Source organism: Anastrepha ludens, chromosome 2 (assembly GCF_028408465.1).
Source record: "Anastrepha ludens isolate Willacy chromosome 2, idAnaLude1.1, whole genome shotgun sequence".
Taxonomy (NCBI): domain Eukaryota; kingdom Metazoa; phylum Arthropoda; class Insecta; order Diptera; family Tephritidae; genus Anastrepha; species Anastrepha ludens.
In genome coordinates, this window is record NC_071498.1 from 72,066,983 (window position 1) to 72,094,139 (window position 27,157).

The 27,157-nt window shown below is 36.2% G+C and overlaps 1 protein-coding gene across 1 annotated transcript in view; it reads left to right on the forward strand.

Annotated features, from left to right (window-relative positions):
• LOC128866256 (dystrophin, isoforms A/C/F/G/H-like) overlaps nt 1–27,157 on the forward strand; it is a 245,990-nt gene that overhangs the window by 179,023 nt on the left and 39,810 nt on the right. The window contains exons 14-15 of the mRNA XM_054106881.1: nt 7,576–7,739; nt 11,429–11,534. Coding sequence (XP_053962856.1) covers nt 7,576–7,739; nt 11,429–11,534 — 270 coding nt within the window. The remainder of the gene's footprint in view (nt 1–7,575; nt 7,740–11,428; nt 11,535–27,157) is intronic.

The following is a 27,157-nucleotide window of genomic DNA, read 5'->3' on the forward strand; positions in this document are numbered from 1 at the left end:
CACAACAGAAAAGTTTACTTAATATTCACTTCTAATGACTATTAAAATAAGGGTTAATTAACGTGAAAATTCACTGCTTAAAAAAAAGTTAGTCATAACAAAGCCAACAACAAAAAGGCGCACAAAGCGTTCGTGAAACATAAAAGTGGTCAAATTAATTTAAAAAAAAAAAAAACAGCGAAATGGTCATAAAGGTATAATTGTGACGAACATTCCCACCCGCACCCAGTTGTCAGTTCTCATTATCGCTCGCACCGGCGTTTTGAACAACTGAATTGGGTTGGGGCACACCACCAGGTATTCGATTATTCATCGTAGAAAAACTACGAAACCGAAGCAATTAGTGTCATTGAACCCAAGGGAAATGGAAAAAAATTCTTGCCAGACTTCAAAAGTCTTATTACTTTTCTTTCTAAACCAGCTGGTACAAAGTAAACAAATGCAATGGGAGAAATTATTTGCTTTATTACAACAAAGGGCAAAACAAATTTCGAACCGTGGACCAGACTACACTTTTCCGAAAGTTTCTCATGTGAATCTGGAAATATGTATTTTCGCTGAGATATATGTATTGTCCATTATATTTTTAGTGCTAGGCAAAACTCGTCAATATGTGAAAACTCAGTAGCATAAGATAAAGAGAAGAATAATACAGCAAATAACTAAATTTCGGCTATTCGATATCTTAAAGAAAAATAAAGATTTTTTACGTATCCAAATAGGTTTAGAAAAGGAAAATTTGTCCTGTTGCGACCTTTACAAAAATCCTGTGGTATTTTATAACCTCGAATTTAAATAAAAAATTTGTTTTGAACTTTTAACACGTTGAGTGCCATGTGAGTCCAGGTTGGTCTCCCAGTGCGAAGAGACTTTCAGGCCTCGCGGTGACACTTGGTCTCACGGTATAATGTGTGAGATTTCGGTTTGTGCTGATGCAGCTGCTTCATAGAGGCTATTAGTAGTAGTGTATTCACGCCATACTAGAGCCATTGCATTGTTTATGCTGCTTGGCCTATGGGTATGAGACCGATGTGGCATCATATGGCCCATTCAAAAAGTGATTAAAATTAACAGATTTTTTTACTCGTCTAGGTTTTATTTATATTTGTAGGGAGAAATAATAGCTTTTGGATACAGTTTTTGATTAAAATAAACTTATTAGCATATTCATATATCTAAATATTTTTACATCAATTCATTAAGAAAAAAAGTAAAAAAAATAAACTCACTTCAAGTACATTAACATTTTTACATCAATTTATTGAATTTTGTGTTATTTTATGGCAGTCAAAGAAACATTGAAGACAATAGTATTTTTCACATGCTACGCATTTCAATGTGGTTTGCGGTGTTTTCCTGGTAGCCTGTTCTCTACCCGACTCTTCAGCTATTCTTTTGTAGCTTATTATACACCGACGGCGCTTTGATCAACCGAGATCTTCCAATCTATGAGCTTTTGGTGCTGGTACGACCAATTCATGATCCTTTTCGAATAAACTTTCAACAATTTTTTCCTTGAATTCCGTTATTGATAGTTTTTTATTAGTTACTTCTATATAAGCCACAAAAGCATTCACTAAAGCCGTTCCTGTTATTAGTTCAATGGCAAGTTTCCTATACCATTTCAAAGAACGGCGAAGACAGGTATTGTAAGATTTCATTTGGTCAGATATATCTATGTAGGATTTGTATTTGTTATATTCAACTACATTTTTTGGTTTCAATACTTCTCGTTGTCTTTGTTTTACTTTTATCATTTCTTCCCCATACTTCGTACTTAGGACAAGAACATCTCTTTTGTCTTTCCACTTTTGAACCACAATACCTTCCTTACATTCCATGGATATACATTTTCCTATCTTCAGTTTTCTTTGAATTACTTCTCTTGGAATAAATTTTGGGTTTGATCGCAGAGTACCAATCAAATGCGTTTTACGTTGCAGTAAAGTATTTGCCAAGCTAACAGACGTATAATAGTTATCTGTACAAAGTGTACGACCCTAATCAAGTAGTTTTTCCATAAGGTCCATAACATTTTTAGATGGTACACTCATGTTTTCATCCTTCGATTTTCCACAGTATACCTTGAAATCATAGGTATACCCGTATTCCAATCACAGCTTGAATAGTTTAATTCCAAACTTGTGTCTTTTATTTGCAATATACTGGCGGAACTTTAGTCTTCCGCGAAAGGGTACAAGTGTTTCATCGATACAGACATATTCAGATGGAATAATATGTTGCTGAAATGATTCCCGAAGTTTTTCTATAAATGGTGAAAGCTTATGTAACCTATTTTCTGTCAGATCCTCATTATTGTTGAAATGCAGCATTTTCAGCAATAATTGAAAACGATTGCTTGACATTATGCTGGACAAGCAATTCTGATAAATCGACTTTTCTGCCAATATGATTGCAATGAAGGATATGGGCACAACCCCATCCAGATGATTATACCGATAAGTTTTTCAATTTCATTACGATTAGTTGGTGTCCATTTTTGAATACGGGAATTCGGCAAAGAGTCTTTTTGGGTGCATTGTCTTGCAAACCATTGCTAGCTGGCACTATTCTGATTCGGATTCGGTGATTCTGGATTCTGAAGGTCAACCAAATATGGAAGTACATGCCAAAGACTTCAACAACAAGTATGAATTTTTAGCCAAAATTTCTAAAAATGCAGGTTAAAAAAATATACTGTACTATTTTGATGAAATGATTTTGGAATTCGTGAATTTTGAACAAAGTTTGAAACTTTGATTTACACTTCTTAATAAGAAAAATATTTCTGTGAAGAATTTGCAAAACAAATGTATGACTGATTTCATGAATATTATAGAAAGAAAAAAAACTTGTTTTATCTAGTGTATGGCGGCCGGGGTAGCTGAATGGGTTGGTGCGTGACTACCGTTCGGAATTCACAGAGAGAACATCGGTTCGAATCTCGGTGAAACATCAAAACTAAGAAAAACATTTTTCTTATAGCGGACGCCCCTCGGCAGCCAATGGCAAACCTCCGAGTGTATTTCTGCCATGAAAAAGCTCCTCATAAAAAATATCTGCCGTTCGGAGTCGGCTTAAAACTGTAGGTCCCTCCATTTGTGGTACAACATCAAGACGCACGCCGCAAATAGGAGGAGAGCTCGGCCACACACCCGAAAAGGGTGTACGCGCCAATTATATATTGTATGCATGGTAAACGTTGGTACTTCGGAGACATTAAGTGGCTGTCTTTGGTTTTGAGACATAGACTTTTTTGAGCTAATATGGTTAGTGTTATTCGCATGTGAAAGCAGCCGAAACAACCCTTTTTCAAATACCTACTTTGATGGGACATTCTCAGACAGTGGAGAACTCTCCTCCAGTTCGTATTGTAAGATATTTTCTTTCAGAAAATAGTATATGGTAGTTTGGGGGAAAAACTATTCCATTATTTTCTTGGTAGATGATTGTAGCAATCGATATCTCGTAAAGTGTCGGTGAAACAATTTAAAATTTATGCAACGGGATGAACTCGACCCATATCTTAAACAGATGGTGACTGGGGATGAGAAATGGGTCACATACGACAATATTGTGCGAGAAAAATTGTGATCAAAGCGTAATGAAGCAGCTCAAACGGTGGCCAAACCAGGACTATGGGCCATGAGGGCTCTTGGAGGTTAGACTTGAAAGGAATCATTTATTAAGAGTGGTTTCCGTATGGCTAAGCAATAAATTTAGATCTCTACTGTCAAAAACTGGACCGTTTGTATTCCATCAGGGCATATCAAGGCCACACAAGTCTGTAATGATTCACCAAAAACTTCGGGAGCTTGGTTGGGAAATTTTAATGCATCCACCATATAATCCAGAACTGGAACCAAGCGATTACCACCTTTTTCCCTCCTTTCAAAACTTTCTGAGTGATAAGAAGTTGGTATCAAGAGAAGGTTGTGAAAATTGTTTAGGACTACTAGAGTTTTCCGCTTCTATGAGAGAGCCATTATCAATCTACCTTTAAAATGGCCACAATAAGACGGTGCATATTTGACCCACGTCGCACAATCCGAGACATCTTAAATAAAGTTTGAATTTTGCGCAAAAATAATGGATTTCGCAAAAATAATATTTGATTCAATGATTAATAAACATTTGTCTCTCGAAATAATCTGAAAGTGGAGATCGAAGAAACACACAGCGTTCAGGGGCATAAATAACTGATAGCTGTTGTAAATGCCCCTATATACATAGAGGAGGTTACTAGTAAAAACTTAGTTGAATTTGCCTCGCCTTGCATTACTTTAAGTTACAAGAGTTGTTAGTTATTCGTTACTCATTCAATGGCAATCGACACTTGTGCCACTGGCGGGTGACCTTTGTGCATACGAGTATAGGGTGTGCATCTGTGTGCGTTGCCGGTATCTGAGGGAAGGAGTCTTGTAGATGACCCTTTAGCGCATTGATAAGCGCATTTTTTTCGCGTATTATAATTTATTCTCTCATCTTCTAACAGGTGGCGCTAAAGTAATCCTCCTATCAGAAAATGCTATAAATTTTGCGATTGTCCCCTAATGTCAGTTCTGTTTTGACATTTGTGTAGTAGACACATGCGAAATACACGTTAATAAACAATGCAACGCTACACTGCTCCAGAACGCGGGATACTGCTGACTATTTATTTGACCAATAATCGGTCGGTGACTTTGGCACAAGGTGAATTTCGTCGCAGATTTCCTCACCGTTCAACGCCTACTGGTGAAACACTGCGACGTTTAGCCGCTCGCCTCGAAGAGACTGGCACAACACGAGACGCTGCCAGGCGTGGCAGACCCCGGAGTAGCCATTCTGCAGAGAATATTGCTGCTGTAGCCGAGGATGTCATGGAAGCGCCGTCGACATCGACCAGACGACGTGCCACGCAAATGGGTATCAGTCGACGGTCTTTACAGTGAATTTTGGTACCAGATTTGAAGATGTTTCCGTACAAAGTCCAAACGGTGCATAAGCTGTTAGCTGCTGACCGCCAATCGCGTCTAACATACGCTCAAGCCATCCTTAATCACTACCAAGAGGAAGATGATTTTTCATCAAAAATAATCATGAGTGGTGAGGCCCATTTCCATCTTAGCGGGTACGTAAATAAGCAAAATTTACGCTTCTGGGGCACTGAAAATCCGCGTGTAACTCACGAGGAGCCATTACACCCGCTCAAAGTCACTGTATGGTGTGCTGTTTTCGCTGGAGCAGTCATCGGACCTTTTTTCTTCGAAGACGTCGCGGGCCAAACAGTTACTGTGAATGGTGAGCGCTACAGAGCAATGATCAACGAGTTCTTTTTACCGCAACTTTATGAATTGGGATTGGAAAACATGTGGTTCCAACAGGACACCGCACGTGCCACAATTGATATGCTGAAGGATGCATTTCCCGGGCGCCTAATCTCCCGTTTTGGCGATCTGCACTGGCCAGCAAGATCGCCTGATTTGACCGCTCCAGACTTCTTTTTGTGGGGCTTTTTGAAGTCGCGGGTTTATGTCAACAAGCCTCAGACTCTTGCAGCTCTTAAAGACAATATCCGTCAAGAATGTGAGGACCTATCGCCGGAAGTTTTGGCCAAAGTGATGGAGAATGCCATAAAAAGGGCTCAAATGGCAATCAACTGTGGCGGCGGCCATTTACATGACATCATATTCCCGACTTGACGTAAAAAAATTTAAGACCAAATAAAAATAATCCACAAGAAGAATCAACGTTTTTCCTTTTTTTTTAATCACAGCCAAAAAACATCGCAAGGTTACTTTTGCGCCACCTTGTATAAGTATGTAGTATTTGAAGTTTAATTTTTACATTTTCTTACCTTAAACACATTTTTTAATTAGTTTGTTAACTCCTCTGCACTGGCATAATTATTGAAGTGGGCAGCTACGAGTTATCATCCCCTCCTTGCCTTAACCCTGCCTGGAGAATGTTAGTAATTTCGACTGCCATTGCTCTCTGCCTTGCTCGCTGCTTTTGTTTCTTATTTCTTATATTTATTTTTTACAATATATAATTAATTCTAGAAGCAACTACAAAATGTTTAGGCAATTTTTATTTAGATGCATATGGATAATATTTTTATTATCAAGCAGTTTAGTACTTTTAGTATGATACATTGGGCATAACGTATAAAAAATATCATTAGTTATGCAGGGTTAAATAATTTCCTTCCCTAAGCACAGCTCTCTTGTCATTAACTTCTCTATTTTCTTCTCTTGTTCATCATTTTCCTCCATTCTCATTCTCATTAGTCTTTTAATGGCAATTTGATATCAGTCCGTTTGCCCTAAATACATCGAATAGCTCCAAAACTCGAACGCTCATTATTTTCGTTTTTTTGTTGTTGTTAAGAGTGAGCAGTAGATTTTAGCCACTCTCTGTTGGCTTAGAAATTTGTATAATTACTGGGTAAAGTGCACTGACATACTTGCAGTTGTTCGCAAATTCCTTAAATTATTATTAATTAGAGCAGGTTTGACTTGGTAAGTGCCAATTGAGCCAATTTGTATTGAATTTATTTGATGAATGAGGAAGCGAAAATTCTGTCAAATCCAATTTTTTTCGACACTACGATATTAGCGATTTCGATTGCAAATTGTATTGTAATAAGTAAAGTAGGGGAAAGTAAAATGAAAATGGAAAGAGAAAGGAAAAGGGAAAAGAAAAAAGGGCGACCTCGAAAAAAAAGGAAGAGCAGAAGAAGGAAGATAATGAAAAAATAAAACGAAAAAGTGAAAGGAAGTTAAATGAGTCCAGCTACCAAGTTCTGCTGAACTAACCAAAAATTTCAGACGCAAATCCTACTCAGCTCATTGAACCTAAAAGGCTTTAGTTTGAGGAATGTATCCCTACTCCAATCGGATTGCAAGAACCACTAATTAACCGCGTTTGAGCGAATTTTGCTTAATATTTTCCTCTGCTGTAAGTACTCTCGATAATGTAGTACCCTATTCGCTGTCGCTCAATATGCTGATTTGTACGAGTAGTACTCAAAAGGCTCATCCAAAGGCAATACCAGTATCAGCCGAAGATTTTTGCTCCTTGAAAGATATGCGCTCTATGACACCACTCAGTTCATATATTTTTATTCAGAAATGATAGTTAGCTGCCCCAGGTTAGCAGGCGCAGCAGGTTTATCTGAATATGCTCAATTTTCAACTGACTTATGGAACGAAGAAGCTGGCTCGGTGTGTGCTAAAAACAGTATGGACTAATCCCGAGGCCTAAAACCATGAGATGGTAATAATAGATGTGTAAAGGACACTGACGTTAATCAGGCCACTAGGCCACTATTCCTCCCTTTCTTCTTTTGGATTGAGCCCAAAACTCCTTAAGTGGTAAAAATATACTTTAATTCGGAAATTTCTTCAATGTTATTCATATGGCTACGACGCCTATCGGACCATCTTCCAAGGCATAGAAAAACTCTAACCCAATGTTTTTTGCATTCATCTACAGGATAAAGGAATGTATAAATTGAATTGAAACAAATTTTTGCAAAACTTGTATAAAAAAACGTTATGAATTTAATTTGACTTATTTTTCTCTTTCCAGATTATAACAACGAACCAAGCGGCAACGGCGCACTGGCCGGTAGTTTTGATAAATCTGTACTTCAAATATCAGATTGGCTGACGTGGGAGCAAAATATGATAAAAATACAAAGTGTGGTCGTCGACGATGTGGATGCGGTGCGCATGGCCATCGAGAAGCAAGAGGTGAGTGAGACCAATCAAACATACAGCCAGCGTCAAAATGATACAACACATATTGATAAGTTCTGACTACTTGGTTATTTATTTTGTAATTTCAATTATTTTTTTTTTTTTATAAAAAAATAGTTCAATTAAGAAAAACTTGTTTCTAATAGCGGTCGCCCCTCGGCAGGCAATGGCAAACCTCCGAGTGTATTTCTGCCATGAAAAAGCTCCTCATAAAAATATTTGCCGTTCGTAGTCCGCTTGAAACTGTAGGTCCCTCCATTTGTGGAACAACATCAAGACGCGCACGCCACAAATAGGAGGAGGAGCTCGGCAAAACACCCAAAAAAGGTGTACGCGTGTATATATATATGGGGCATTCTTTCTCAACGGGAGACCCCTATCTGTCCAAAAATGTTTTTGACCTAGAGAGTTCTAATAGGGCTTAAAATTTAGCTCTTTTTATCTACTTTTCAATACAGAGTGGCCAAAAACGAAATTCAAGATGGCTCAGTTAATATCGCTAAAAATGTAATCAAAATTCATTAAATTCATTCTAATAACCTATACCAAAAAAAATTCATTTCAACGGAAAGAGTTGTACGAGGTCTCAAAATTTAGCTAATAAAGTTTACTTTAAAATACAAAATGAAAAATTTTAAAATCCAAGATGGCGGCCACAACATGGCGGCTAATTTTTTAAAACTACTATATAGTATATATATATATATAGTTCATACTACGACAAAAACCATATAAAGCGACGTTTTGAACTTTGTAAAACATTTGTAAAAATTCGGTAAATTTTCATCAACATTTCAAACTTTTCGCTCAGGATTTTTAGAAAAATTTCGGATGTGCAATTTTATAGATCTTTAAATTTCGGTACAATAAGGTGCAAGTTCTTTTGACAATTTTTTCTGTTGACGGAGAAAAAAGTGGAGTAGGCGTTAAATGGAGAAATTTTGGCATTTTCTCCTACTACTACCAAAAATTCCAAAAATTATAGTGATTTCTGACTTACTTGAGACTTACACTTTATTATAGCAAAATTCAATGATCCATAAAACTGGATACCCAAAATGTTTCTAAAAATGCTAAATAAAAAGATACAAATTTTGATGAAAATTTGCCTTCATACACTTCTGCTTTCGCAAGTACAGTTGTAATCAGCCTCGAACTAGTGTGACTTTTTCCATCAAAATATCTATTCAGGAGCTCGAAAGCAAGGCTTTTCACTGCGTGAGAGCGCTTGGCATGCAAACACATACAGCCGTGGTCATATAAATAACACATTTAGACTTTGAAAGCAAAGAGTTTAATATGTTTTTAAATAATTATATTTTATTTTGAAAAAAGCAACATAAAAAATAAAAATCTTATTTACTTCCACTTTAAAACAAAAAAAATGGTCAAAAAGAATTTCAGTTCTGATTTAATTTACGAGAACGTTGATAACTCATGAAACATCCTGGACACATAAATAGCACATCCTAAAAAATTTCTAAATAAAAGCAAAAATAGTAAACAAATCAGTTGGCTAAGTAATAATATTGTTTTACCAGATTAGTATTTTGTGCTATATCCACCGTTTTTGATTACTTCTACAAACCGTCGCTCCATGCTTTCTACAAGCTTGTGGCATCTTTCATTTGTAATCGGGTACCAAGCCTCCTCAACTGCGGCCCACAAATCCGCAAAATTTTTAAAATTTTTGTTTGCGATTTTGACCTTAACGTCATTCCACAAATTTTCTATTGGATTGAGATCAGGGCTCTGCGCCGGGTAATCCAGTACATTCATTTTTTATCTTCTGAGCCATTGCTTCACTGTCTTTGCAGTATGCTTTGGATCATTGTCCTGCATAAATGTCCAACTTAATGGCATAAACTCAAACCCAAATGGCTCCATTTTATTCTGGAGTATATCCAGGTACTGAAATCTATCCATTTTACCAACCGTGTTTAATAGTCTCTTTTGTGAACCTAGAATTTACTTAGCGCTTGATTTTTTGGACGACGAACAATAGTTTTTTCCCAACTGCTCCCATCCGATTTATTTTGGTTTCGTCGGTCCAAAGTACGTTTTTCCAAAACTGAATAGATTTGTCTTTGTGGGCTTTTGCAAAGGCAAGTCGGTGTTGATATGTCTTTTTGAGAGGAGTGGCTTTTTTCTGCTTATGCGGCCAAACAGCTGAGCTTCGTTAAGTCGCCTTTCTACAAGTTTTCTGGACACCTGTAGACCAGATTCTTGGTTTATTTCAAGCATTATTCGACGTGCCGACTTAAGGGGTTAGGTGGGTTACAGAGGTTCAAAAAAAGGGTATTTTTACTATCTTTTTTAATATATACAATCATATATTTTATTTAAACAATTCAGCATATCAAAGATACATATTTAAACAGTATTTTGTGAAATTTTTATTTAAAAATTCCGAAAACTCAGCCGTTGGTACCTCATCTCCCTTCACGTCTCACAAAAAAATGCTCTTGCCGTGGACAGCATAACTCATTATTGGTTCATCTAAAATCAAAAAACCAAAAATATTTCGTTAGTACATGGATAAATCTCGTTACTGGACGAAGGAAAAAAAAAAAATTTAATTTGAATTTTTGACAGACTTTGAACAAAAAAACACATTTTTTGGTCAAATTTTCGTCATGTGTTGGCTCGAAAAAATTAGTTGTAATAAAAAAAAAAAAATCCTTCGTTCAATAACTTGATAATGTTATTCCAAAGATGTGTGCAAAATTTGAACAAAATCGCTTCATAACTTTTCGAGAAATCGTGTCCACCGACTTAAAAAATCGAGTTTTGAGATAAACGCGTTTAAAAACGAAACGCTGCACTGACATGGCCTGATGGCGGAACTTCTGAAGGGTCTATCTCGTAGAATTTTACTCGGATGAATTTGAAATTTTACGAGAATATTTTAAACATATTATACTATATTTAATAAGACAAAACAAAAAAAAATCGATTTTTTGAAATTTTCAAACCCACCTAACCCCTTAAAATAATCTGCTTTGCTTATAGCTCTAACCACATTAACATCAGTTTTTCGCGGCTTTGGTTTTCTTTCCGTTTTTTTGCTTCAGTAGGATGAATCTTTCTTAACTAATATAAATTAGGAGCATTATAAACAATTTTCCGAGAGCACATCATTATTTCAGCTATTTCTGCATAGCTTTTTCCGTTTTGACTTATACGGTATATAGGAGCTCTTTTCTAAGACGTGCAATGTTTTCCACGTCCCATTTTTAGTAATTTACTAAAAACTTAACTTAACATATAAGGTTCACGTTTGTACTATTTATCTGTCCATGGCTGTACATTTGAAACACAGTGCACCATTAAAAATCGAAATCGGTCACTGTAGGAGGACTTTCTTATATTGGACGTACATATGGATGTGCATGCATGTTAAATACGCAGGAATTGCACTACTTTTCTGCGCAAAAAACCAGTGACAATAAAATATTGCATGTGCGGCCTGGAGTGCTGATATCGTACTTTCTGACTGCTACTCATACGAGTATTTTGCCTAGTTTCAGTACAATTTGATTTTATGAGTTTTACATTATAATGGAAATAGCACAAATGTACATCCATATACTTACATGTGTACATAAGCATACATACATACACATTAATGGAACTATATTATATTTTAAACGCTTTTCATATTTTGTACCTTTTTTTTGCAGAAAGTTTTACGTGAATTGAAAATGAAAAAGCCACAACTCAATGAATTGGTTCACACAGCGGAGGTACTTAAGGGCGATGTTAAGCGGCAACAGTTGCAGGAAAAAGGTGAGTACTTGAAAAGTGGAAGGAAAACGAAAAGAGCAATCATTGAAAAATCCATAGTAAACTATATTCATACGGACTATGGAGAGCGATAGCCTACTGTGATAGCTGACAGTAAAGCATTAAAAGGGCATTGCAAATCCTTTTTTTTAAATTTAATATTTAGCTCAGTACAAAATTCTGTGGGTCATTATGCAAAACTCACTTGAAGTATTTAAAGCAACAAATGCTGGAATGTGGTTTGGCAGAAAGTTCAATCGCTTTCTAAATCGAGTTGATGACTTTGAAGGGCCTAAAAATTCTTGATGTTCTATTTTAAAGTCCGGCTATGAGTGCCAAATCTATTGACACCAGCAGAACTATCAGCGAAATATCTGCTTATATCGAAATGTTAAGATTTTTATTTATAGTTTCAAGCATTTCTATACAATAAATCCAGTTTTGCTGAGTTGTGTGTTCATGCCTGGGAAGGTTTATGAATTGGCTTGAATCCGCTAGGTCCTGCTGTGGTCGACGTATTCGGAATTGGTTAATGTAATGACCTGTGGTGTCCAATACCAAATAATAATTAAGTAGATCGACAATATTTAGGATTTTATCAATTGAATTTATTTTATCGCAACCAGTAGATACACACGAATGAATATCTTGCATATAACCGCAAAGGCGCCATTTTAGTACATTCCTGCTGTCAGTCGTTTTCAGTGTTGCCATAGCATTTACTCTCATCCGGGCTGCCAGGTCTCCGCAGTTTATATTCTGAATATGCGTGTGAATTTATGAAACTGGATTTCTAGCATTCGTTTGATAAATTTTCAAATCGTCTGCATAGAAAATAAATGCAGACAAGCAAAAACATTCAATTTCATTAACAAAAATTATGGAAAGCAAAGGACCCTAAATATTACCCACGCTTTTAAGCTGGAGAGGTACGACTTTATCCATTTTAAGGAAATAGAGTGAAAATCAAAACTGAACAGTTTGGAAATTAAAATTGAATTATTGAAAAGACTTCGAGGAATCTGCATACATTGCAGAACCGAGTTAATATTTCTTGATGCCCTAAGGAAGATTTTCACAAGAAAATGTTGACTTTTTTGAATTGTTTTAATCATTCAATAAATCCCTTTTTCTACAGAGGTTTCAAAGCATTGTACAGCACTGTGAAGAATTTCAAACTCGATTTGGCGACCTTTTTAATGATGCAGAAACTTCTTATTTAAAAACAGATGCCAAAGAGTATCCCTTATGAACTCGATCGGCAGTCATACTAAATAATATGGACACAATTTTCCTGCCAGTTATTGAATCATCATGCTAATGTTTTTCACGCCTCAATTTATTCAAGATTCTATAAAAATCAATTGCAAACCATTCTCACGACAGTCGGTTCAACGTTACACGAACGACCCGGATTTATATCCGACCAAGACTGTCACTTCTGCAGCATTCCCCGTACATGTATGGAAAATGTTTATGCTGCTACAATACAACCAAAAACCAATCCAATTGTAAACGATTTTTTCGAATATTGAGTTAAGCCATTTTTGCAACGTTGTTTTTTACTAATATGCCCGTCGTTTTCAACATTAAAATACATAAAGTACACATTTGGGATCTCAATAACTGATCAAAAAATGAATTTATTTGTACTGATTCGCTTAAAAATTTTGTTTTTGCTTTTAGGTATGAATGAAGAGCCGTTTTGCTTAAGAGCCGTAGATAAATAAAGTAGTTAAAGAGATTGAAAATAGATTAATTAAAATTAGAGGCTAAGTTTGTATGAAGAAACAATTGTTTTTTTTTTTTTTTTTTTAAATAAATAAAAGGTATTACTGTCGTAAAGAAAACGCACACATGCATATCTGACACACGAGCTATGGCGTTTAGAAACCACACTTTTAGACCATCAAAAAGTCAATTTTTTTTTACGTATGTGTTACTCTGAGGCAGCTTCCTCTTTGGCTCTATAGTTAACCCGAAACTGACACCCAGTACCGACTGGAAGCCAAGCAATGAAAGCAGGTGTACAAAACTCTGAAGAAACTGACAATTGGAACGGAAGCCATGTTGATTAATAGATGTACAATCCTTTAAGGAGAAATACAGTTTCTGTTCAATAATATTCCCAGTAGAGGCCTATAGTTGTTAGGCATTAGTTAGCAATATAATTTGTGTTACCAACTGTAAATATAGCTGTATAAAATCCGACTTTCCAAGTGTCAGAGAAGTCACCGCAAGCCAAGGACTTATAAAAAATTAATAAAAGTGGATATGCGACTTGCTGGAATCAACAGCATTTATTTCGAGCTAATAATACCTGGTGGAACAGTAATGGGTAAACGCTATCAGCTGTACAGAGTTCAGAAACGGCACACATTTTTTTGGCTCCCTACTTTGACTTTTCACTTTTAAGTTTCAGTATACTTAGTGTGACCCTATGCAGTTATATATATATATATAATTGGCGCGACCTTTTTTTGGGTGTTTGGCCGAACTCCTCCTCCTATTTGTGGTGTGCGTTTTGCTGTTGTTTCACAAATGGAGGGACCTACAGTTTCAAGCCGACTCCGAACGGCAGATATTCTATTTTTTATGAGGAGCTTTTTCATGGCAGAAATACACTCGTGGGTTTGCCATTGTCTGCCGAGGAGCGACCGCTATTAGGAAAATGTTTTTATTAATTTTGGTGTTTCACCGAGATTCGAACCAACGTTCTCTCTGTGAATTCCGAATGGTAATCACGCACCAACCCATACGGCTACGGCGGCCGCGTAGTTTCCACAAATCCAGAAATCAGAAATCAAATTTGCGCTCCTTTACATTGCGGGTACTGCACACGTCGCATGGTCTGATAGTTTTTATACCGTGCGCAGTCTTACACAACTCTTGGTGTGGCGATGATGCCAGCATTACCGAGAACTTCAATCATCATCGTTCAAATAGTAGTTATTTCCACTTACCAAAGCAGTTATAAAAAAGTAGGTCTCATGCGCCGCATACTATTTACTTTAACTGGAAAAGGTGTTTACGTGAAAGGTTCAAAATATGACTCACAATGCCACTCTGTGGGATTGAGTTTGTGTGTGCAAATTTATATAGCGTCTACAATTTTGCTGCTCAAATTCTGATACCCGCTTACAGCCACACCTCCTAGAGGCTTTAATGGACCCTAAAACCGAATATGCTGCAGTAGCCCCACTAAAGCAATTTCTATTATTGCCATGACCCTCACAGGTAATGACTATCGTACCTCGCACATGAAGAGTGGAGATTGCGTATAGTTGTGTAACTGTACTGTGTACTCAGAAATACCTTAATTAAGATGTTAAACTGTTGACATTTGAACAGTTTAATATCCCATAATTCTTAAAATTGTTCTAAAACATAAGTTTTGTATATGACTAGACTTAAAAACAGGTCAGTTCACATGTACACATATAAATGAATAAATAAAATCTTTATTAGCAAACAATGGAATATAATGTCTACCTGCATACAGTGGTGTGTAAATGTTTTCGACAATGTATCACAATAATTTAAAACTCTCAAGAAAATTAATGAAATACAAAAAATACAATTTTTTTAATGAATGTAGTGAAAGTCCATACAGAGTCTAAAAAAATAATATTGTTACACATTTTCTTACGATAAAATTCGAATAAATCTCTTACAATAACTCTCTGAGTTCGATCACTAGATTGTCGAATAAAACACACAAATTAATACCAACACACTTGCTTTACTTTATTTCCAACACTTCACATGCACCTCGGCTTTTATGGGTGATTCTCCACGTAGCGCAGAATTCAGTTCATATTATTATTAGTCCGGACAAAATGTTTATAATTTTTTTTTTTTGAAGTGAAACTTCTTTAGCGGCGGTCTGATATTTGAGCGAGAATGGAGAGTGAATTGGAAAAAATGTAACGTTTAGAGATTTCGTTACGCGAGAGAGAAAAAAAGATACAATGTAGAGAGAAGGAGAAAGAGAGCTATACATTTTCTATACCTAAGACATAGGCTTCGTTGTAAGACAGAGTATACAGATATATAACATAGAGAGAAAGAGAAGGAGAGCTATACATCATAATGTTACGCGACAGTCCCGCTTAACATCAACAAAACGATTAACGCTAAACGATCACATTTACCATTAGTTTGTGCTTGTGCGACGACCATTCACAAGTCTCAGGGAAGCACGTATTATGAAGTTGTTTACGAATATGATAAAAAACATTCGTAATCATTAGTTTACGTTGCTTTATCACGAGTCACTTGTATTGAGCATCAGTCAGTATGTCTCATTTGCAAGATGAATTCCGGAGACTATCGTTATATAGACTGGAAACTGTGGATAAACAAATAATCGATTTCATGACTCAGAGAACAGGGCTATCTGTATATACTCTTAATTGTCAGAGCCTACGAGCACATTCCGCAGATTTAACAGACTCTGTCATCCGCAAATCGAGTATAGTACTTTTGTCCGAAACTTGGTTAAACGATAACGAGGATATAAGTATACCAAATTCCAATTGCGTCATCAAATATAAGCGACTAAATGTTAGAGCTGGCGGTGTGGCAATCTATCACAATCAAGATGATAGCGTAAATATCGTCACACCAAACATGGAAATGACTGCAAGGCAGTCACAGTCATATTCATCAACAGTCACACCAGTTGGCGATGTTTGCATTGCAGAATGCCAAACGCTGAATGGAAAAACTATTGTCATAGCCGCCATCTATAACTCACCGAACCAAAATCTTAATGACTTAATATACCTATTTCATTCACCGCTCACTACTGGTTTACAGCCACGCAGGTGCAAATGCACTTGGAAGAGGCGAAGACAAAATTCCATTGATTCTCGGGGGAGATTTCAACGTAAATTTCGGATCTAATGATTCTTTGCCGTTGATTCAATTTCTTCGAGAAACATTCGGTTTGCAGATAAACAATAACCCTAAAGAATCAACAACAAAGTCCGGAACTACACTAGATGCAATTTTCACACGTTATCTAGAAAATATTGAATCACGTACATATATTTCATATTTCAGCTATCACAAACCAATTAATATATATCAGTATTACCAAGTGAACCACCAACAGATGATAGTATAATGCATACATATATAGTTAATAAAATCGAATTTTGGTTACACAAATTTTATACTGTTGTATTTCTTTTGAAATTATCGCTGTCTCCTTCTCTTCCTCTCTCGCTCTTTATCTCTCTCTCTCTTTCTCTCTCTCTCTCTTTCTCTCTCTTATTCACACTCATTCACACACAGAAGTTTCACTTCTACCACGTGTACGATACTGCACATGATGTTTTTTTTTTAACAATTCAATTGTAAACGCTGGTGTGTGCTATATATCTATTGACCAACCATTCTTTACCAAAGCAAGCTGTTGGATTTGTAGGAGAATTAAATAAGACTAACCGTTACATTGTATTGTTCAATTTTTAATTGTTTAAGAGTAATTGTTTAAACAAAATATGAAAAAATTACACTTTTTTTCAAAACTATGAAGTCAATGGATTCTACAAGAAAAGTTAGAAGGATTTTGTAATGGAATTATTTTTCTTTAAGTCATACTTTGTTTATAAATCATTATAAACAAATAGCGCTTCAAATGTCTCAACTTCAGGCTTTACTTTGAGCACATTAATTAGATCTATTGAACGATTGAATTCATAGGCAAATAAGAATAAATCTGTTTAAAAGTTTGGACATATTTTTATAATTTGGTTAAATAATGATTATTGAATAGTTAGAAATTATACAATAAAAAGTTTAATTTTTATTCGTCTGTGAATTCAACGGTTATTTTGTTTATGGAAATTTTTGCGGTAATTCATTATTATTTATCAAACCAGATTTAAATAAAAAACGTTTGATTTTTTAAATTTATGCGGTAATTTATTAGAAACTTACCTTAGCGTTGATTGCTTTAATAACTTTTTTTGTCTTTATTTGTTTTCACAAATTCACTAAACTTGCACTAGAGGTGGAGAACTATCGATAGTGGGCGCCATCGATATTCGACGATAGTTAATTTTGAACCATCGATAGTGTCGATAGCGCAATCAATAGTATAGCCCGACAAACAAATTTATTTTAAATGAATACAAGAAAATTATAGTTTATTTTAACCAAAAGTTACGGTTCAAAAATAAAAGAATGTTAACATTTTCAAGTTCAATAACAAGTTCTTTCGGATTCTGCGGACGTAGCGGGAATGCAAAGATATTTGCAAAATAGCCTTTCAATAGAGGGAAATTCAGTTTGATTCACCTGGAAAAAAAGTAATATATTTAATTATATAGAACTTATAATTCGTTTTTTAGGCATACCTTCATCCATAACAGAGGGTCCATATCTTGAGCGGCAATTGCCCTCTCCAGATATTGCCTTTTAGTCAGGATTGCATCCACTCGTGAGCTTCCAACTTTGTTCATCGATCGCTCACCCAAAAAATCAAACAAAGAGTCCTGGGAACTTGTATCCGGTGCGACGGGCAGATTAATTAGGGACTCTTTGACGGGGTATTTTGCTAGTTCATTTTCAAAAAATGTTGCTGCTAGTTCAGCGTTTGAGCTGTGTTGAAATCCATTTTTTTAAAGCGTGGATCCAATAGCGTAGCCATCATGCAGACTGTCATTTGATCATATATGGAAAGGCGTTTCTTTATTGACTCCATTAATATTTTTGTCATAGTTTTTCCTTGCAAAGTTTGTAGCAGAGGTGAAACACTATCGATTTTGCGGAAAAGTCCATATGCCATGGGTATAATTAGCGATATGGTTACATACTTTCCACCAGAAATTTTCTCACTTGCTTGCTGAAAGAAAGCCAATACCTTTTCAATATCTTTTAGCGCAAGTATTTCCTCAGCAGTAAATGGCTGCGGTGCATTTGTCGTTGATAATAAGACTTTGGTAATGGCATCGTTCGTTTCTAAAATACGCTCCATCATGAAATAGAAACTATTCCATCTAGTGGGTGTTTCTTGCAACAAAGTATACGCCGAGACTTCTTGAGCTAATTTAAATTTTTTATTCGCTATAGTGCTTTTTTTAAAGAATCGAACAATTGATTTACACTTAGTAAATAAATCTTGAAGTACTACGTCATCAACTTTTAAAGCATCTTGCACCACCAGATTAATAGTGTGCGCAAAGCATGGCAAATTGCTAATTTGCAATATTTCACATGCTTTAAGCACCATCTGTTACAATGCATACCGTTTTATTGAGGATGTTCCAATCAATAAATCTTTCTCGCAATGTATTTGCAATGTTTTGCGAACAGTGATTAGTTGTGCTTAACAGTTTTTTCGTAGCCTATGATGCTGTTTTTAATTCGTGATTATAAACAAAATGACCCGTCACAGTCAAAAAACTAGCATTGGCACTTGATGTCCACAAGTCACATCTAATAGCTATATCCGAAACATTTTGAAGTATTACTGATAACTTGGCAGAGGTTTCTTTGAAATAATTTAACATAAGCACATCTCGTAAGTGTGTCTTGCTCGGTAGTTAGTATCTAGGATCCAATACCTGAGTGTATTGTACAAACCCTTCATTTTCTACAATATTGTAGGGCTGCACATCTTTGGCAACCATCTCAGTTAAGGCTTTGTCAATGTCCGTCTTTCGCTTAGAATTCGAATCGTACAAGACGGCTCTTTTGAAGTAGGACTCTACAGAGTTCATACTCGATCTGCAACTGCTGCTTGTAAACGCAGTGTCGTTCCTTTCAGCACCTACAGTTCGTGTGCTAGAGTCTGGTTTTTAATTTCCAAGCCAGAATGAAACCTTTTCAAGTGGTCGTGCAGGTTTGACGTATTGTCGCTTGTCTTGTATTCTTTGCCGCAGTCAAGACATTTTGCAAATTTTTTGTCGTCGGACCTCTTGAAATACTTCCAGACATAGGGAATTTTACTTTTTTTTTGTAATACTCTGTCTATCTGGTTCAGAGTCAGTGCTATTGCACTCGCAGTCCTGCTTGTCGATAGTTGAGGGGGACACTCGACGTTTACCTTAAATTCCACACATTGTCGATCAAAATACTTATGTATAATATATTAAACATACCTATTTTTAAAAAGCGCTCCGTATCTATCTATTTTTTCGTCTTGGAAATTGCTGATACAGAACAAGCGCGAACAATTTTTTTTGGCGATGTGAGACGCCTGCTATCGATGGCACCATCGATAGTGGATGGCCCACTATCGCAAGTGTCTGCTGCTATCGATTGTGGCTCGATAGCACCCAACCATCGATAGTGTCGATAGTGCCATCGATTGTTTTCCACCTCTAACTTGCACGCGTAACTATTTGAATAAAGCACACGGTTTAAGGGGGGAGCCTGCTTTAGAGGCTTCAAAAAATAGATTTTTTCGTGGATTTTTTTGGGAAGGAAAGAAATATTCGATTGAAACGAAACTTTCAGGTGTTATTGTTATATATTTCAGCAGTCTTCTCAAATTTTTTCATTAAAATATTTGTCATATTATGGCTGGTACAAGCATTTTGCCGAGGCGCCTCGAGTGTGCATGTGTCGTGCGGCGGGAAAGATGCAGGTCGCAATTTTCATCTGAAACCAAAATCCCAAACACTTTTTTATTTTAGTATAGTATAGCTTCTAGTTAAACCAAGCAAATTAAACAAAAAGTGAGAAATTCAACAATTTTTCGTTAATTATAAAAATAATTCATTTTTTTGGAAAAACAAATTCACTTTAGATTATTTAAAAAGTGGGTTAATCATAACTTTGTTAAGGTTTTTTAGGTTCAACTAGAAGAGAATTTAATTTCGAATACAAACAATGTTATCTCGTTTCGATAGGACGTTTAGCTTTTTCCCTATCTTTCCCGCCAATTAGGAAAAATCGTAAAAAAAAAAACCGAGAAATCGCGCGTCAATGTTTTTGTATATAAAAAATCCGCTCGTATACCTGCTCGACGCTTGCTCACAATTCCTTCTGTAACTGCGAAAATATTTTGAATTTGCTTCTGAAATTTTGAGGACACATTCGTGGATAGTTTGGGAAGACATTTATGCAAAAAAAAAAAAATCGATTTTTTGAAGCCTCTAAAGCAGGCTCCCCCCTTAATACGAAAAGGCTCGACCGCGACGCACATGTAATACTGATTTTTTAAACAAATTGTCGGCGATTTTCCATTTTTTATGTTGAGGTAATTTTATTCACTAGACTAATAGTACTACACATTATTTAAGATTAATTATAAGTAATTATTAATTTTATTGTAAAATATATGGATGCTTCACCGTGACGATTCTGTTAGTCCCAATACTAGTTTGTTACTGCCAAGGTATAAAAACCAAAAAATTCAATCATGAGATTAATTTCTGCCTTAGTGGATCAAGTTAGCAAAGTTAAATGTTGCCTTTACTAGAGTAAAATTAATTTGACATTTTATTTTTATATAAATAATCCAATTTTATTGATAGGCTTCACCGTGACGCAAAAAACTGGTGACAAGAAATATCATCCAAAAAAGCATTAAATTGTTTTTTTTTTTTTAATAAGTATTTTATATTGCTCAATTCTACTACCTTGCACCATACCAAAATGTCAATAACAGTTATACTGATTATCATACTTCACTAAAATATTGGTTATTATTTTATAAGTGAGCTGGGGACAGGCTTCAGTGTGACGTTTTGGCACCTTAAGCTGCACTTTTGAAGAAAATTCTATTTTTATTTATATTATATAACAACTGTTTTTTGTTTGTAAACGCAGAAATTACTTATTAGTAATAGTAGGCATCAAAAAGGCAAAAACGGTTTCATAAACCTGGGTACACAAACTAATGGCTTTGGAGTAATAGCAAATATTTTGTTATTCAGCTCTTTTGTAACTTTCATGTTTTGATTACTCCGTTTTCACTTTAATATTTTTATTAAGGTTAGTTCATGTAGTATTGTGGCGATTGTATTTGAAAAAAAATAAAAATATTCGTTGTCAATTTTACACAGAAAGATTCTCCAGACCGGTAGATTAAGATCCTATCTACTCGGCAGAAGATGAAATTTCAGCAAGGATGGAGCAAAATTCGGCGACGAGTGCCCGGCGAATATCAGAAATGAGAGCTCTTCTCTTTTAACAGCTCCTTTGTCTATAGAATGCACAATAAGTACAGGGCATAAATCAACTTAATCATCAAGCAAGTTTAAATGTTTGGCACTGGTCTACTTGTTTTTGGTTTCAATGATGCTGAAAACTCCTGCCTTCTTGTCAATATGCTTTTTACTGATGAGGCTGGGCTCACACGTAACTGAGTTATTAATTTTCACAATACGTATGTTTGGGCCGATGAAAGTACCTGTGTTCTAATAAAATCTGTCCACAAGTATTGAACCAACAACCAATGCAACCAAGCGCGTAGTGGTGCTGTATCTTAGTCATAAACAAAACCATAGCAATCAGCTCTTCTGATCAAACTTATGGGCACCGCTGTAAAGAATTATAGGTGCCGCACCATAACGCCGTAACCATAACCGTAGCCGTAAGCATCTATTGAATTTTGGGGTTTCCCGTAAATCGTAAGCAGCTATAAAATACTTTACATTTGTTTTGATATTTCCGATAAAAATTTCTACATTAGAAATGAACGACGAAAAATTAATTGACTTAATGGAAGGTTCCCTGCCAATTTGAAGCTTATACCCGGATTGGTTCATCAAGCACAATGTTAATGCGATTCCGCAAGCTGAGAAAGCGCTGTGGACCTTCCAAAGTGAACTACTACATTTGAACAGAAACTGTTTAACAGAGAGTAATTCTTTCATTTAATTATTTTTTTAATACAATTTAATACCCTAACTTTCAACCATCACTGTATATGGAAATAAAATTTCTGTAATTATGCTAAGGCAGTACATTCACCAAGCAGGCACTCTAAAAGTCTGCAACAAAAACATCAACGTCATTTATTTAATTGCATACACTAAAGAGTTGGGTACAAAATATGCCAGCGGTTTTTTTAAGCATTCAAAATTATGGTAGCTTTAAAATAATTACCCCTGAGGCACTAAGCATTGAGTGTAGTTGGTAAGCCGATGAAGTGAGCAGCAGGAGTGCATAGAGCTGCCCATACATGTTACTACAACTGTTTGCCAGCGAGGCGGAAGCATCGGCCCAGCGACAGCCACATAACGTCGCTACACCGCATAAGCTTTTGGGTTTGGGTGGACAAGGTTCACCTTTGACTTTATTTGCGGTTCGCAAAACAGCTGCAACAACAGGCATAATTATCAAGGAAGAAGCGAGGAAGAATAAAAAGAAAGGATTGCGGAGGAGGCAATGTTGCATGAGCTTTTCGAATCGAAAACATACACACAAACATACACACATACAACAAGTTGGGACCGGCATTGCCATAGACAGTAAATCAGCAGAGCATATTGTTTGGAACAACAAAGCCAGCGCATATGATATGTGGCAAGAACAGTTAGACAGCAGCAATAGCAACAACATAACATAACAAACAACCGCAAAAGTATTGTAAGCAGAAGCGACCAAAGTTCAAAAACACAAGTTTGACACTTGAAAATGCACATAAAGGCAGCAACTGTAGTCCTTCCTGATTATAGAGAGAAAGAAGTGGTGACTGAACTTGGTATTGGAAGCGAAAGAGGAGTGTGGGAATTCGTACGCAGTAAGAACAACAAAGTACAAGTAAAGGATAATGCAAGAATATACTAAAATAAAAATAACAACAGCAAAAAGAGGGTTTTGCAATGTAGGAAAATCAAATAAAGAAAAGGAAAAGTAAAAACAAGTTGAGGGAACTCACCACTGTGTAACAGAGTAGAGCAGATCCGAAAGGGTTACGCCTGCCATAAGCAGTTATGAAAGAGCGCTCGCCCCACTAACCAATGTGAGAGCGCACTACTGGAATAATTGCGTTGCGAGCGTAATGAGAGGAGAATGCAGTTCGAATGGGAGAGCGAGAGTGAATATACGAGGATATTTTTTTCTGCTCACCAACAACTACATATGTATTGTACATACATACCTATATCAGCGCATGCGTCACACTGGCGAAAAGTGAGCAATCAAATCAATTAATTTACGCAGACAAGGTGAAAATAACAAAAACTACAACAACTCCGGTGGAAGGAGACAGGGGGGATGTTGTTGGTGGTGAAGTATATCGATATATTGCCAGTTGTCGCGTGCCAGGCTTGTCAGAGGCTATGGGGGCAGGGACGAGCAGAAGAGCAGGAGCAGAAGAAGTTGACTACATACGCCTTTCCGTACAATGCACAACAAAAACTGTGGAACTCATTGCTTTTCATTTGAAGAAGTTCACGGAATTGAAGTGCAAATTGAATGTTGGTTAGCAAAAACAAACAAAAGTTCAGAGAAATCTACCGGCAAGGAAAAAATTAAATTGTTTTAAAAACAAATGGAAAGTAATAGGAAATAAGATTTAGTAAAAATAAAATTGAAATAAGTACGAGCTAATATGTGTCTTTGTTGATGCTGGCCACCGTAACTTCGTGTTGAATTACCATTAGATTAGTCCTAGACTCGACGCACCCCAAAATCAAATGATAGAAAACGTTTTTCGACTTTTGCCCCTGCCACCGGTATTTCTACCAAAAAAAGAGCTTCTCTTAAGGGGTTACATGGGTTTCGTCGGGTAAAAAAAGGCATATTTTCAGTTTTTTTTCTATGTAAAAAATTATTTATTTAGTCCAAACTTTGTTCTGTCTTATAGATAGATATTTAAAGAATAATTTATGAAATTTTCAAAAAAAAAATTAAAATTCCTCCATTGTGACGTCATCTCCGGTGACCCCTCGAAAAAAGGTGCGTCGCCGTTGTCAGCATAACTCCTGACAAGCTCATCAAAAATGAAAAAACAAAAATTAATGCTTTAGTTAAGACTATAAACTCGTGCTTGAACGAAGGAAAGAAACAATAAGTAAAAATTGGAATTTTGGCAGACATTTTTCCAAAAAAATGAAAATTTCGGTTATATTTGCTTGACATTTTGTTTTTATAAATAGTTGTAATTGAAAAAAACAAAACAAAGTACTTCGTTCAAGCACGAGTAAATTGTATTTCGAACACCAGAATAAAATTTCATCAAGATCGGTTGAGTAATTTTCGAGAACATTTGACAACCGACTTTGAAAGCACGGTTCCGAGAAAAGCGCGTTTAAAGTTTTGAGTAACAATAAAAGTGGCTTGGAGCGCACACATTCCAAAGGCTGTATCTCCGAATTTATTATTCGGATCGACTTCAAAATTTAGGATAATGTTCCTGAGATGTCGTAGAAATTAATAAGCAAAAAAAAAACTAAATCGATATTTTTAACCAACGAAACCCACGTAACCCCTTAAGAACCTGCTGCCACTCTGAGTCGACATAGAACCATCAGGATCAAAAATTTGAGTAAAAGCTCGGCCAAACATCTAACAAAAACTGTTTGCGGCAAATATACGCATACATGAATAATGTGAACATTTCCTTGTCAGTCAGCCACTCGGCAAACTATTTTGGCATATACAAACACTCTAATATGAAATTTAACAGTCAGAATCACAGTTAATTGACTACGATTCGTATGCATGCAGAAGGTTACGAACAACGCAAACGAATAAATAAGTAACATATTTAATAGTGCGGAAACTTCCTTACTATATGTATATGTAATATATTAAGCTAACTACTAGTGGGCAAAAATTAAGGTGAATTTATTTGTCAAACTTCGCGGGATTAAAATTTCGCTCTAGTTACTTTTATCGTGAGTTGGCAGCACTGTTAATAACATCTGGGCCAACTTTCATGTGAATGTCATTATCAGTAATACTCGTATATTTACGCTTGTGTTTACCAAACGACCAAGAGTGCATTTTTCGATTTTTACAATGTCTGATTTGATTGAGCAGAGAAGTGCCATCAAATTTTGTTTGCGGAATGAAATTTCGGCTGCGGAAACGTTTAGCATGTTGCAGAAGGCATTAGGCGATTCGACCATGTCGCAGAAAAATGGTTAGAAGTGGTACAAAGACTTCAAAGAGGTTCGAGAACGTGTTGATGATTTGGAGCGCTCCGGACGACCATCGACGTCAACAGATGACCAACACGTCAATAAAGTGAAGGAGTTAGTGCTCAAAAATCCTCGGTTGACTGTTAAAGACCTTACTGATATGATCGGAATATCAGAAGGATCTGTGAAAACCATTTTGAAAGACAAAGACCATTTGGGCCTATGAAAAGTCAAATCTCGTTTGGTACCGAAAACTCTCAATTTCTTGGAAAAAAGTCGTCGCGTTGATGTGTGTGAAACAATGCTTTCAGACTATCAGTACAAGCTCAAATGCAAATGCAAATGGATTTATGCTTACGACCCTGAAACAACCGACCAATCAAGCGAATATCGTGCTAAAGACGAGGCCAGACCGAAAAGAGCACGTCAAAGTCGTTCAAAAATAAAGGTCATGATGACAGTTTTTTTCGATTTTTGTGATGTGGTGCGCAATGAATTCCTTCCACCTGGCCAAACTGTTAATAAGGAATATTATTTGAGCGTTATGCGTCGTTTATTTGAAGCAATTCGTCTAAAAAGACCAGAATTATGAGCCAACAACTCTTGGTTTTTGCATCACGATATTGCACCGTCTCACACTGCACTCGTTCTTCGTGACCATTTCGCCAAAAATTCCACGCATATCGTTCCGCAACCACCGTATTCGCCTGATTTGGCTCCGTGTGACTTCTGGCTATTCCCAAAACTCAAGAGACCACTCCGGGGAACGCGTTTCGAGTCGATTGAGGAGATAAAAGCTGAATCGAAGAAGGTGCTGATGGCTATACCGGAAATGGACTATTTGGCATGTTTCGGGGATTGAAAAAATCCTTGGCATAAGTATATTTCATCGAGAGGGGATTATTTTGAAGGGGATGAAATTGATTTACAAGAATAAATAAAGATTTTTCATTTTACAACCAAATTCACCTTACTTTTTGCCCACCGAAACATCATACAAATATTAGTACTCCCGGAGACGTTTTGTTTTATTTTATTTAGGTATTATCATTTCCATCCTTAGTTTGTTGTTTAGAAAAGCTTTTATTTAAAAATAACTGTCAGGGTGGTCCACATAGTTGCTTATTTTTTAAAATACTTCTGATATATCACTGGTTTATTCGAAAGAGAAAAAATTCGCACTATTTAGGGAACACGAATTTATTGATGTTAACCTAGATTTTCAATACCTTGGTAACGATTTTTGGCTCTATCCTACGCATAGTGTGCTCAATATTCGTCATAAGGCCCTGATTCATTAGTGAACTGTTCACATAAGATCTATCCTTCACAGATCCTCTGCAAAAAATCATCAACAAAACATTTCTTTTCACTTAGCGCACTATTGGGCTGCTCCTCATTGAGTGTGGGAATAAGTTCGTAATATTTTTCAACGTTGTTCAAGCGTAAGGCGTTTCAGTTCGTTTCGCGGAGGTTTGATTATGACTTTCTGTCAAGACTTCGAGTGTCAAATGAACATATTATTAAAAACAAAAACACTATGGACCTTCCTGTATGCACCAATCCCGAAAT